The sequence below is a fragment of the Girardinichthys multiradiatus genome, chromosome 6, assembly GCF_021462225.1.
Source record: "Girardinichthys multiradiatus isolate DD_20200921_A chromosome 6, DD_fGirMul_XY1, whole genome shotgun sequence".
Classification (NCBI taxonomy): domain Eukaryota; kingdom Metazoa; phylum Chordata; class Actinopteri; order Cyprinodontiformes; family Goodeidae; genus Girardinichthys; species Girardinichthys multiradiatus.
The window spans coordinates 12290953-12304556 of NC_061799.1; the positions used below are offsets into that span (position 1 = coordinate 12290953).

Sequence of the window (13604 nt, forward strand, 5' to 3'; positions counted from 1 at the left end):
GGTGTATGTGGTGTAAAAGGTACTTTTAATTTTGTAATAAGTGTCATTATCTAATTCTTATTTAATTATGATAATTATGGTTGCTGTTTAAATAATGATTATTACATTATACTATCTGAAAAAGAAGATTAAGTGATTTTACACTGAAAACAAAATAGTTGAACTAAATACAGTGTAATTTTAACTAGAACATAATTAAATTCGTTGTGTATTTTCAAACTGGTTGGTTTATCTTATTTTGATTTGGAGATCATGTTCATTCTCATTGATCACCATTAATAATACTATAATGAACAAATTCTATTTAATAAAAGACTTATACGTTTGTGTTGAAAGTAAACTACAGTATTTTATTTATTCGGGAAACCCTGTTTGGAAGCGAACATGGGTTGTTTTTCAACGAGCATCTGCCTCTCACAAAATGGCGGACGTGATGACGCATCGCCTGAAGCCAAGCTAGCTTTAGTGACGTACGGAAAACAACGTGCTTTTAGGATTTCTGTGTGACTAAACTCAACAACAACAGATGTTAATGACATGGGACTAGTTTTTTTTTGTTCAAACGTTAAATGTACAGAACCGCCTAATGGCAGCAGCAGAAAGGAGATTCATTTCTACTGTGGACTGGACCGTCCCTTTGGCCCCGCCCACCAGGAAGCAGAGCTATAAACTCCACTCTGCTGTTTTCACTTTCACCTGAAACTCGAACTGAAAACGCGGATGTGGCCACCCTTTGCTGTCAGGGTAAGGCTTAATGCATTTTATTCCGTTTTAAAGCTTCGTTAATATAAAAGATTATATGGTAATATATCTCTGTAGTTGACCCTGTCCCCATGCTCAGCAGCACAGGGATCAAAGATGGAAGATGCAGATCAAACCCGGCTCGAGGAGCTGTTAATGTGCCCGGTGTGTCAGGACGTCTTCAAGGATCCCCGCCAGCTGCACTGTGGACACAGCATGTGTGCGGACTGTCTGACAACCCTGCTGGACCACTCCACGGATGTCCCGTTCCGCTGCCCAGACTGCAGGGCAGATTTCGGACAGGTCGTCCAGTTACAGAAGAGCTACACCTTGGCCAGCATCGCAGAGGACTTCAGACTGAGCAAGAGGAGGAGGGTACACCCGCTACGATCTCCTTCAATTATTTGTACAGATGCACCGATCAGGCCTTTTTTTGGCCGATGCCAATTTTCAGTCTCTTTGAGGTCTTTCAAGCTGATTCCGATTTGGACCATTAGAGTTTTTTTTTAATATGTAGGTATTTTCATATAATTATAAGCCACGAATCTCAGGTTGTATAGCATTAGAAAATCATGGAACAGTAATTGGTATTGTTTTTGTAAATATTGCCATGTCACTCCTCTCTTTGTAATCTGTTGTTATAATGCTTTCTTAGATATTATCAACTGCGAGTATCTGAAGGAGACAGCGAGACCAAGGCTGAACATTTCATTGGCACACTGAGTCTGCTTTCCTGACACTTTAAATATAATAACTAAGAAAAACTCCATTGTAATGTTAAAATTGCACATATTAGTGCAATCGAGATACATTTGGAATATATTGTGCAGAGCAAACAGAAAGGGATTTTATTACAAGAACATTCCTATTTATGTGTCAAAGCACATCTCTAACCTCTATCTGATCATGCCGCCAGAGAATCTGGAAAAATGTTTTTATTTTTTAATATATGACCGGCCATTCACCGATCAGAGCTGATTTAGGGAAAATTGGTCCATTCTGATCTCTGGTCTCTGTATGTACTCATTGTAGGACAAGCAGGCTGAATGTGTGTACTGTGACTGTTGCCCTGAAATAAAAACTCCGGCCTTTAAAACCTGCCTAAAGTGTGAGGTGTCGCTGTGCAGAGAGCACGTGAAGGACCACCTTGAGCTGCGGGTGTTCACAGGACACCCCCTGGTTGAACCTCTGAGTGACCTGCTGGAGAGAAAGTGCCCACAGCACCAAGACGAGGTGCTTAGGTACTACTGCAGCTCGTCCAGGCGCTATATCTGTAATATGTGTGCCCTGGAAAGCAAGCAGCTCAACGCAGCCTTGGATGCCTCCACTGTCATGCGACGACAGCTGACTGTAAGTGCAGCATCGCTCCTAACAATATCTCATGGGAGAGATGTAAAAACTAATCAATAAATGTGTATTCAACAGGAGCATATGGAGCAGCACTTCAGATTGCTCCGGGAGCAAATTATAGAATCTACAAATGCTGTACACAGTCAGCATGAGGTAGGTCCTGTTTCCTAAAGCTTACCGGGATTTATTAGGCTTACTGTGCCATGCAAAATTATGCAGCTGTTCTGTAAAGGTCTCAGGTTTGTCAGAGAACATTAATGAACAAGCTGCATCATAAAGGAACATACCAGACAGTCCAGGGACAGAGGTGTGGGGAGGTTTAAAGCAGGGTTAGGTTATAAAACAGCATCACAAGATCTGAACATTTCATGCAGCAGTTCTCAATCAGTCAGTCAGACTGACCATCTGTCCTGGTCAGACAACACCAACATAAAATGTTAGGAAGACACTGAAAACACCATACCAATGGTGAAACATGGTGGTGGCAGCATCATGCTGTGGGGATGTTTTCTCTCAGCAACGACAGTGATGGAGAACAATACAGTAAATGTCTGAGGAAAACCTGGAGCTGCAAAATACTTGAGACCAGGGCAGAAGTTTGTCTTCCAGCAGGACAACAGTCCTAGAAATACAGCCAGAGCTGCAATGAAATGATTTAGGTCCAGTCAAAGTTCAGGCCACAATCCAACTGAAAACGTTTGGCAAAACCTGAAAATTGTTGTTCGAAGATGCTCTTCATCCAATCTGAGCTATTTTGCAAAGAAGAATAGAAATAAATTTGAGGCTTTTAAATGTGCCTAGCTAGTAGAGAGGAATCCTAAAAGACATGCAACTTGAACTGCAGTATCAGGTGGTTGTGCAAAGTACTTTGTGTTAGTCAGTAAAATTCATTCAAATTCATGACTGTAACATGACTAATGTGAATGAGTTACTTAGGTATGACTATAATTTGCCACGGTCATTACGAGTCAGATTTCAACATGTTTTCTTTTCCTAAATCCAGAGACAGAGAGGACACCCTCTGGACCGTCTCAACGGTGTCACAGTGGTTCTGCTCTTTCTTTGGTTCATAGTTCTGTACTACGGTGAGAGAGTTTATGTCACGCCCTAAATTGTGTGCGATTGTTCTGTTACCACATGAATGCACTGATGTCCCCATTCTGGTTCTCACCAGCCTACAGCTACTCTGTGGAAAACCAGACGCTGACGGATGCGTTGGAGAGGCAGCAGAGCCGTGTGCATCACATTTATTCCAGCATTGCAGGTAAAACTCTATTTTATAATAATATTGGTTATAATGTTCAGGGAGACCTGAGAATCATTAAGGCTCAAGCTGATCAGAAACTGGAAGATGTTGGAAAATTAGCTTCATCGTTCCAGAGTGAAGCAAGTCTAATGCCAACATAGACCGAGGGAGGCCCGAACAAGAAAGAACCACCCTGCTTTATATTTAGGACTGATTGGAATTGGCCTTTTGAGCTAATTTGGTGTCAGTAACAAGGAGAACGTTTGTAGGACCGGAAAATGGGTGGCTTGCCCTGTCCGGGTTGGAGGGGAGTTTCTGCCTCAAGTGGATGATTTCAGATACAGTACAGACCAAATGTTTGGACACACCTTCTCATTCAAAGAGTTGTCTTTATTTTCATGAATATGAATATTGTAGCTTCACACTGAAGACATCAAAACTATGAATTAACACATGTGGACAGGGCACACCTGTAAAGTGAAAACCATTTCAGCTGCACAAGGCTTTCTATGCCAGTGACGCAGTTGGTGATGTTTGTTTATTGCAGTAGGAAATATTTCCGACTGGACAAAGTAATTAAGACAATTTAGGAAAATTATGACAATTCAACCAAGTTCATTGCAGCAGCAGCAGATGTAAATTTTCAATAAAACCATGATGTTGAGATGCACATAATGCATTACATTTGTTCTGCAGTAGCTGGATAGACTGACTACCCGAGATTTATGTTTGCAACGAACCCAAAGCAGAAACACATCACCATTTAGTAAAGTGTTTATTGCAGGTTTTATTGCCATTGTGACATCAACTCAGGTTATCGAGTCATGCAATTATAAACTCCACAAGTTCTGTGAAACATTGATCAAATCCCCAGGTAGCAGAAAGTGTGTAGTCAAGGTGCAGCTTGCTAAGGGACCTTTAGCCAAATGTTAATGGGGGTGTATGTGTTTTCTGACCATTTGGATTAGAGAAAGTCCTCAATAAATTCTAATTTGTGCTTCCAATTCTTCATTGAAGATGTGTTTTATTATCATTCAACCCTGACAAGGGAATTTTTACAGGCATTATTAAAGGTGCAAAATGAAAAAGACCTCCATGGATACAAACCTTGCAGATGTTCATTGAACTCTTTTTCCTGCATAGAATACATGGTCGATCATCCTATGAAGAGCCACGGACTTTCAGAAACTGAAGACGAAGGTATGAAGATGCCCCTCTAAATGTATGCACAGATCTGGGAGTGTGTGTGAACCCCCGTTAAAACCTTGTCTGTCAGGGACCGTCATGTTGGACATGGACACTGCCAGTCGTCTCCTCGGACTTTCTGCAAACCTCCGGACAGCAGAGCGAGTCAAAGCAGCGCTGCATTATCCCTACAGCGACGGCCGCTTTGACGAAGCCCCGCAGGTGCTCTCCACCCCGTGCTTCTCCTCCGGCTCCCACGTCTGGGAGGTGGAGGCCGAGGGCTGCTGGGACATCGCTCTGTCCTACAGGAGCGTCCAGCGAAAGAGCAGAAACAGCAGCACGTTCGGGCACAACGCAGAGTCCTGGAGCCTCGCCCACAGCGGCCAGGGCGAGCTGTTCGCCTGCCACGATAAACACATAACCGTTCTGTTCGGATCGTTGCAGAGCAGCAGAATAGCAGTGGAGGTGAACTTTGAGGAAGGCAGAATCACCTTCAGCACTGCAGATTCCACCGAGACACGGCTGCACGAGTTCAAGGCAGAGCTGACGCAGCCTGTGTGTTTGGGTTTGGGTCTTTATCATGTTGACCCTCCCAGCAGAGCCTCTATTGTCAAGGTTTCATGAAGAGTCCTGCTCACAGTCACAGACAGGATCCAAACCACCTGAAGCCTGGTGGCTTTAATTACAGCTCAGGAAATGTATTTTATAAAGACTGTAAAATGTTATTTTATAAGGAAATGTTTTAAATATTTCATTAGATAATTCTCAAAGCTAAATCTTGTAACTTTCTTATCCAAACAGCTTTGAAACCCTTGGAAAAGCCTACATTCAATATGAAAAAAGTATGTATTTTTTTTGTCAATTCCAGTAAAAATTCCCTACCTCATATTTTAGCTGTTGTTTATTGGTAATATAGGTTAGTGTATTGAATCAGTGTTATAAAGAAATGCCAAATATTACAGCCAAGGGAAATCTACAATGGAATTATTCCTGAGAGCAGCCTGAAGCGTTCCCATCAAATCAACAGGAAGTGAAAGGAAAAACTTCCTGGTTAGAGCCTTTTCAGTGAAAAAAATAAACAGGGTAAACTATAGAAACTAGGTTGGGTATGGTTTTTGTTTTTAATAAAAAACATGAGAATCGAACACTGATAAACAACTAAACCGCCTGATCAAAATTTGTAAAAAAAAAAAAAAAAAGTTAAAGGCATTATTCTGTGTCAAATAAACACATATAAACACATGAAGGCATTTTCTGCTAAACTGATCTAGAAATGGTTGTTTCACTCATTACTAGAAACTGATCTAGTTTCTCCTTTACGCTCCTTTAAAATTGTAAGTAACTTTTCAAACTATACTAGCTGCCTTGACGTCCTCTGATACCTGACCTGACGCTCAACAGATTTCCATGATGAGGTCAACAGCAGATGAGAGGGATTCAGGATCGATTTGACCGATTCTTGTTGTCTGTTCTCCTGTTAAAAGTCCAATTTACATACAAAGCACTGACAACAGTCACTTATCCTTGTTCAGTCTTTTTTTCAGCCAGCTAGTGCTAGTGGCAAAAACAGCCGCTGTGTCTGTGTGATTGGTGGTGGGCCTTCACTTCACTGTCCCCAGGTTCTGGTTCCGGATGGAGCACCACGCCTTGAAGACATCGCTGCAGAACGAGAACAGATGTCAGAAAATGTTTCTGGTGGCTAGAAAGAAAAAAAAGACACAGGAGAGACTGCCTACACACCTGCAGTGAGTGGCCACGCATTCATTACTGCAGTACTCCTTGTCCCAGTCTTCACTGTCCACCGCTGGGTTTGTGCAGCCTGCTCTTACACACATGCTCTTCACAGTGGCGGCACCGGCGGACGCACTCACCTCCATCACATCCTGAAAGCAGGAGGAGAACTTAGCAGGCGCACATGACAGCAGGAGAACTTGATCTGTCTACACGGTGCAACCAAAAACAACATCATCATGTAAGGTGTTAGAAGGAGTAGACAGCTCAGATCAGAATGTCCAAATCCTTTTAACTATTTTACATTTCTGTCAAAAATATATTTAAAAAAAAGTTACAGCCACAAACTTGACAGTATCTTTGGGATTTTCCAAAACAGAAAAGGATAAAGGGTTTTCAACATTCTGAAAAGTGTGGCATGCATTTGTATTTAACCCCTTTCTATCTTATGCTCCTAAATAAAATCCACTGCAACTTTCAGAGGTCACTTAATTAGTCAACCCATGCCTAGTTTATTCTCAGTATAATGTTCTGGCATTTTGCCATAAATGTTGGCGACGCAGAAAACATGAGGAAGAACATGCTCTGGTCAGACAAAACTAAAATGTTACTTTGTGGCCAACATAGTGAACACACCACCCCTATGTTGTTGGCAGTATTATGCTGTGGGGAAAGGCTTATTCTGCAGAGACATGGAAGCTGGTCAGAGTTGATGGTAAATAGATGGAGACCTGAAACTGGGGCAACGTTTTGACTTGCAACAGGACAACCAGAGCTAAAATGTAGTTCATATAGAACCGTTTTTATGTTTTAGAGTGGTCCAGTCAAAGTCAGGCCTAAATCCAATTGAGAATCTCTTGCAAACCTTGAAAATAATTGCTTACTGAGACGAACTGCAAAGAACAACTGGCAAAAATGTAGATATACCCCAAAAGGTGGCTCAACAAAGTACTGACTCAGTGGGGGGTGATTACAAATGCATGCCACACTTTATATATTTGTGTGTAAAACTTTAAAACCATATATCCCTTTTCTTGCTTGACACAATTATGTGCTACTGTATGCCGCTCTATAACATAAAATCCAATTAAAACGCATTGAAGCGTCAAAATGTAGAATAATGTTGTGAATCCTTGGGCAAGGAACTAAATCACAGCGCCATGGTGGTTATAATCTTTACCTCGTCTGAATCCAGCACCTCGGTGACATCGTCGTCACCTGAAACTGCGGCAGATTTTCCTTCATTCACCACCTGCACAGACGTAGCTGCAGCTGCTATGCTGGGTACAACAACAGAAGCAGCCAATCTGTCCTGAACGGACGCAGGAACTATTTTGATCTGGAGTGGAGGTGGAGATGTTGCCGCTATTGTAACAGGTTGGCTTAGCGTCGTCACTCCTTCTCTGGGTTTAGCCTGTAATGGCGGCGGGGCTGGCGCCATTTGCTGCAGCCGCGGAGGGGGCGGCGCAATCTGCATCTGCTGCAGAGGCGGCGGCTGACGGGCGGCGCTCGAGACCAGGAGAGTTGGCTGCGCAGCGCCAACCCCTCCAGATAGCAGGGTCACCACCTGACCCCCGCCTTGCAAAAGATGCTTCGGGATTATGATCTTGGTGATGGTCTGGCCTGGAGGCAGGACGGATACTGGAGCGGTGGCTTGGCTTGCTCCTGAGTGGGAAAGTGTTGTCACCTCTGGGACGTCCAGGATGATGTTAGAGCCACAGATATTGGTGTTGGCCTCCATGCTGCTGTTAGCTGAGGGCAGGAGAGTGGCCTGTTGGCCTACAGGACATTGGGCTGCGGTGGTCAGATCAATCACAGGGGAAGAGATCTCCATCTCCACAGTAGCTGGCTGCAAGGAGGCAATTCAGAAAACCGGAAAATGAGTGAAAGACAGAGAAATTATTGTTTTTTCTTTGCAGGACAGCATGGTGTTACCTGTGACAGCTGGCTGGCTTTGTATGCTGCTAAGGCCTTTAAGTACTCCTTCTTGGCTGCTTCTGTTTTCTTTTTGTAAACCTACAGGAAACAAACCATCATTCTGGAATCTACAAGTAATTCCTCCAAATGTCAGTCCCCATATTAAAAAGCAAATGCGGCACCTGTTTCTGATCATCCGCCAGGCTGTCCCACATGGACGCCACGATCTTTGACACCTCCCCAAAGGAGGCGCTGGGGTTCTGGCCCTTAATGGCTGACTGGGTGTCCCTGAAAAACAGCGCGTAAGCGGAGACTGGCTTCTGTGGCTCATTAGGATCCTTCTTCTTCCTTCCTTTCCTTCCTCCTGCTGCTGCGTCAGTTCCCGAGGCCAGAACAGCAGGTTTGCCTCCGCCTCTCCTGGCTGCTGTTGCGGAGGCAGAGGATAGGGGCGTGGGGTGGGAGGACATGGGGGAGAAGATCTGGGAGGAGGAGAGAGACACGGGGGAGTCTAGAAGGCTTCTCTGTAGGATAAGAGAAAGTGGGTCAAAAACACAAAACAGTTTCAATAAAGCAAACAGTTAGAACCAGAAACTTTAAAATACACTGCTGGAAAAAAATTTAAGGGACACCTTAAAACACATCAGATCTCAATTGGAAATTAATCCTGCTGGATTCCCATACTGAAAATGTACAAACATAATGTAATGGGTAATGTGTTTATTTAACCAACAGAGGGTTTTATCTGAAGTCACCCTGAAATTAAACAGAAAATTTGATGTGGCAGGCTGGTTCAATTTACTGAAATGTAATTGCAGCAACTCCCAGTGGTGATCAGTAGTTTGTATGGCCCCTATGTGCTTGTATGCATGCTGACAAGGTTGCTCCTTATGAGATGACGGATGGTGTCCTAGGGTATCTCCTCCGACATCCCGACCAGGATCACCTGATCAGATAAGGACGTATGGTGGAAAACTAACAGCTCACGCACCATCTCTACATGAAGCATGGTGGTGGCATTATCATGCAGTGGGAATGGTTTTTTCGCCATGCTATTATTAACCGTGTTAGAGAAAATCTAATATGAAAGAAAACCTCTGGCTGCAGACCTGAAACTGGAGGTATGTGGTCCTTAAGTGTGACACACGCAGCGCCAACCAATATATTATCAGAAATGTCTGGGGGAAACGGTGCAGTGTGAATGCTGCTGCGACAGACATCACCTTCCCTGATCCTGCTCTTCTTCTTTTCAGAATCCAACCCAAATAAGAAGCACTTTAACACCAGTAACTTGCTATCCATTCATTTTGAGGCTTAAATGTTTATTCAGATGCAATTCTGCTGCAGTCTAGCATCTTCCATCATGCAGGCTGACATGATTTACTATCATACTGAGCTGGCACACTGTGACATGTTCAAGTCCTGTTCAATTCCTGAAGCTGCACAGTGTGTCCCAGACATCAGAGGCTGTTAAAGCCTTGAGGCTGAGGTGAAGGTTCACCTTGCAGTAGGACGACAACCCTAAACATACAGGTCCTTCTCAAAATATTAGCATATTGTGATAAAGTTCATTATTTTCTATAATGTCATGATGAAAATTTAACATTCATATATTTTAGATTCATTGCACACTAACTGAAATATTTCAGGTCTTTTATTGTCTTAATACGGATGATTTTGGCATACAGCTCATGAAAACCCAAAATTCCTATCTCACAAAATTAGCATATCATTAAAAGGGTCTCTAAACGAGCTATGAACCTAATCATCTGAATCAACGAGTTAACTCTAAACACCTGCAAAAGATTCCTGAGGCCTTTAAAACTCCCAGCCTGGTTCATCACTCAAAACCCCAATCATGGGTAAGACTGCCGACCTGACTGCTGTCCAGAAGGCCACTATTGACACCCTCAAGCAAGAGGGTAAGACACAGAAAGACATTTCTGAACGAATAGGCTGTTCCCAGAGTGCTGTATCAAGGCACCTCAGTGGGAAGTCTGTGGGAAGGAAAAAGTGTGGCAGAAAACGCTGCACAACGAAAAGAGGTGACCGGACCCTGAGAAAGATTGTGGAGAAGGGCCGATTCCAAACCTTGGAGGACCTGCGGAAGCAGTGGACTGAGTCTGGAGTAGAAACATCCAGAGCCACCGTGCACAGGCGTGTGCAGGAAATGGGCTACAGGTGCCGCATTCCCCAGGTCAAGCCACTTTTGAACCAGAAACCGGCAGAAGCGCCTGACCTGGGCTACAGAGAAGCAGCACTGGACTGTTGCTCAGTGGTCCAAAGTACTTTTTTCGGATGAAAGCAAATTCTGCATGTCATTCGGAAATCAAGGTGCCAGAGTCTGGAGGAAGACTGGGGAGAAGGAAATGCCAAAATGCCAGAAGTCCAGTGTCAAGTACCCACAGTCAGTGATGGTCTGGGGTGCCGTGTCAGCTGCTGGTGTTGGTCCACTGTGTTTTATCAAGGGCAGGGTCAATGCAGCTAGCTATCAGGAGATTTTGGAGCACTTCATGCTTCCATCTGCTGAAAAGCTTTATGGAGATGAAGATTTCATTTTTCAGCACGACCTGGCACCTGCTCACAGTGCCAAAACCACTGGTAAATTGTTTACTGACCATGGTATCACTGTGCTCAATTGGCCTGCCAACTCTCCTGACCTGAACCCCATAGAGAATCTGTGGGATATTGTGAAGAGAACGTTGAGAGACTCAAGACCCAACACTCTGGATGAGCTAAAGGCCGCTATTGAAGCATCCTGGGCCTCCATAAGACCTCAGCAGTGCCACAGGCTGATTGCCTCCATGCCACACCGCATTGAAGGAGTCATTTCTGCCAAAGGATTCCCGACCAAGTATTGAGTGCATAACTGTACATGATTATTTGAAGGTTGACGTTTTTTGTATTAAAAACACTTTTCTTTTATTGGTCGGATGAAATATGCTAATTTTGTGAGATAAGAATTTTGGGTTTTCATGAGCTGTATGCCAAAATCATCCGTATTAAGACAATAAAAGACCTGAAATATTTCAGTTAGTGTGCAATGAATCTAAAATATATGAATGTTAAATTTTCATCATGACATTATGGAAAATAATTAACTTTATCACAATATGCTAATATTTTGAGAAGGACCTGTACAGCCAGATCGCCAATGGAACAGTTTAAATCAAGGCATAATAATGTGTTTGAATGGCCCAGTCAAAGTCCAGATCTAAATCTAACTGATAATCTGTACCAAAACTCAACTTCTACTTCACCACCATGCACTACTTTGTGTTGGTCGATCAAAAAAGTAATCTCAATACAAAACATCGATGTTTGTGGTTGTACTGTGACAAAATGTAAATACTTTTACAAGGCAGTGGGCGTAACTCTCATTACTTTGAAGTCATCCATGTCCTCATCCTGCAGGGAACCAACTGGAGACGAAGATATTAACAGTGACTGATCAGGTGCGTCTGAATGATGGCATGTGTTACTTCCACCGAGTCCCAGCGACAGTTCTGACGGGGTTATGCTGGTAAGCTGACTGCCTTCCAGAAGACCATGACCTAAGTCACTCAGCTGAACATCAATGGTCATGGGAGGAGAGCGGCTGAAATGTGAGCCGCTAGAATTCCCCATTTCCTGTAGAGCAAAAAAAAAAAAAACAAATAATAATAATAATCTTTACACGCATTACTCATATTAAAAACTCGTACTTTTCCTGACTCAAACTCCCAGAATTCAGTGGATGGATGGATGGATGAACAAACAGACAAATGGATGGAAAGTGGACAGATAGACAAACTGGTGGATGCATGGATGCAGATGGGCAAATGGATGGAAGGACAGACATGTGGACAAATGAACGGATAGACAAAAAGGTCAGATAGACAGATGTGTGAATGGAGAAACAGACATGTATGTATGGATGCAATATTTGCACAAACTGATAGGCAATACCTATTGGAAATACAAATATAATTCAGTACTCTATTTTTTGTCATACTTATCCAGACCCGGAGAACCCTAAAACATTAAAATGTTTGTCACCAGCGTCAGTGTCCACAGCTCGTCACTCACCAGAGCAGAGGAGCTTAGCAGAGCTCCCCCTCCAGCTTGGGCCATTGTCCTAAGGTTCAGCTGGTCCAGACCCCGAGATCCAGAGTTCACGAAGGTGGAGGCGAAGGATGGATCATTAGCCTCCACCACCAGGTTGCTCACCAGGCTTCTGGAGCCAGAAGATGCACTGGTATCCTCAGAGCCATCAGTCAGGTCAAAGTGGGACACCTCACCGATGCTCAGAGCTTGGTCTGGATCCAGGGATATCGGGGGGATCTCGAAAACCTCATCTCCGAGACTAGGAGTATGGAATGTCTGCTGTATGTGGAAAAATAGGGCGATGGTTCAGTCATTAAAAATGATATGTTAGATGGTTCACCTTTAAAGTTCACTCACTAACCTCTGAGGATAGGAAATGATGTCCAGCTCCACTGATAGTCAGATAACTGTCGCTGCCTTCTGAAAACTGCAACAGATAATTAACATTTAGCCAATTAAAGTACAGCGGAGACACTTTATAATCTAACTTCGTCGGATCTAATGCACCTGAACGTTACCTTGCTCTCCTCAGAGTATCCACCGTATGCCGGGGTGTCCATGAACTCCGTGTCAACATTTGAAGGACAGCCATCCGACAGCTCTGAATAAAACTCCATTTAGCCTGGTTACTTTAAACAAGCTAAAACACGTTTCATATTTTGTTACACATACATTCTGAAATCTGCTCACAAACTGGGGCTAACATCGGTATCAATAGCTGCTAACATCTAGCTAGCTAGCTGCTAACTGCAAAGAGTCGGTTAGCATGCTGCTACAGTCGAACATATATTCAAATACCTTGGCTTTAAAAATCTAATTAGATCAAATCTGTGTGATCTGAAGTAAATAACAGCTATATAAAGTCAGTTTTAATTATCAGATTCAACGTGTTGGTCTGCTTACAGGCTAAAGTTTACTAGAGGCCTTAAACAAGCATGTTAGTCAATGTAAAACTTGCTAGCGCCCTCTACATGATGACAGCGGAAGCTAGTGCTGCATTCACCGTCTTTCGGTAAAATGAACGTCCAATGGAATTGACGGTAAACGGTTAACTTGGTTTACTCGGAACCACAAAGCCTTTTAGGCGTATGGTATCCAATTCAAACAGCAAAGAAGTTGTGCGTTTTATAAATGTTATTGGGGTTCCGTGCCAGGGCTGGGTTTTGAATGGGTAAGAATTTAGGTTAAACAAAAAAGCTGAAGGGTCAAAATAAATAAATCAATTCATTCATTCTTTTTTTTTTTTTTACTTTTTGCTTGTCCAGCCACTAAATGCTGATGTCTGATTTATTCAGGCACAAAGCACAACATGTACAGGTCCTTCTCAAAATATTAGCATATTGTGATAAAA

At 43.1% G+C, this 13604-nt stretch overlaps 2 protein-coding genes across 3 annotated transcripts; one reads left to right on the forward strand and one right to left on the reverse strand.

Moving 5' to 3' along the window:
- The first annotated feature begins 457 nt into the window (after positions 1 to 457).
- Positions 458 to 5410, forward strand: LOC124870508 (E3 ubiquitin/ISG15 ligase TRIM25-like). Of its 2 annotated transcripts, none has more exons than XM_047369239.1 (8): positions 458 to 744; positions 842 to 1116; positions 1774 to 2091; positions 2167 to 2244; positions 3095 to 3176; positions 3266 to 3355; positions 4481 to 4537; positions 4614 to 5410. In XM_047369239.1, exons 2-8 carry the CDS (start codon positions 859 to 861, stop codon positions 5144 to 5146), a joined length of 1416 nt encoding a protein of 471 aa, XP_047225195.1. In that variant the 5' UTR covers positions 458 to 744; positions 842 to 858; the 3' UTR covers positions 5147 to 5410. The 2 variants fall into 2 exon arrangements, with proteins under 2 accessions (XP_047225195.1, XP_047225194.1); XM_047369238.1 differs by having other exon boundaries at positions 460 to 744; positions 845 to 1116.
- Positions 5411 to 5620: 210 nt separating this feature from the next.
- tox4a (TOX high mobility group box family member 4 a) lies at positions 5621 to 13229 on the reverse strand. The gene is made up of 9 exons (XM_047369237.1): positions 12772 to 13229; positions 12615 to 12680; positions 12236 to 12532; positions 11552 to 11797; positions 8353 to 8691; positions 8189 to 8269; positions 7434 to 8102; positions 6263 to 6405; positions 5621 to 6181 (listed from the first exon to the last, which is right to left on the reverse strand). The coding sequence occupies exons 1-9, from the start codon at positions 12868 to 12870 to the stop codon at positions 6124 to 6126; spliced, it is 1998 nt and encodes a 665-aa protein (XP_047225193.1). The 5' UTR covers positions 12871 to 13229; the 3' UTR covers positions 5621 to 6123.
- Positions 13230 to 13604: the final 375 nt, after the last annotated feature.

Coding starts and splice junctions, on each gene's coding strand:
- tox4a (XM_047369237.1), bottom strand. CDS start 12,870: ATGGAGTTTTATTCAGAGCTGTCGGATGGCTGTCCTTCAAATGTTGAC. Junction 12,533..12,614: donor ATCATTTCCTATCCTCAGAG/GTTAGTGAGTGA, acceptor TTCCACATACAG/CAGACATTCCATACTCCTAG. Junction 6,182..6,262: donor TGCGTGGCCACTCACTGCAG/GTGTGTAGGCAG, acceptor CTCGTTCTGCAG/CGATGTCTTCAAGGCGTGGT.
- LOC124870508 (XM_047369239.1), top strand. CDS start 859: ATGGAAGATGCAGATCAAACCCGGCTCGAGGAGCTGTTAATGTGCCCG. Junction 2,245..3,094: donor CTGTACACAGTCAGCATGAG/GTAGGTCCTGTT, acceptor TCCTAAATCCAG/AGACAGAGAGGACACCCTCT. Junction 3,356..4,480: donor CATTTATTCCAGCATTGCAG/GTAAAACTCTAT, acceptor TTTCCTGCATAG/AATACATGGTCGATCATCCT.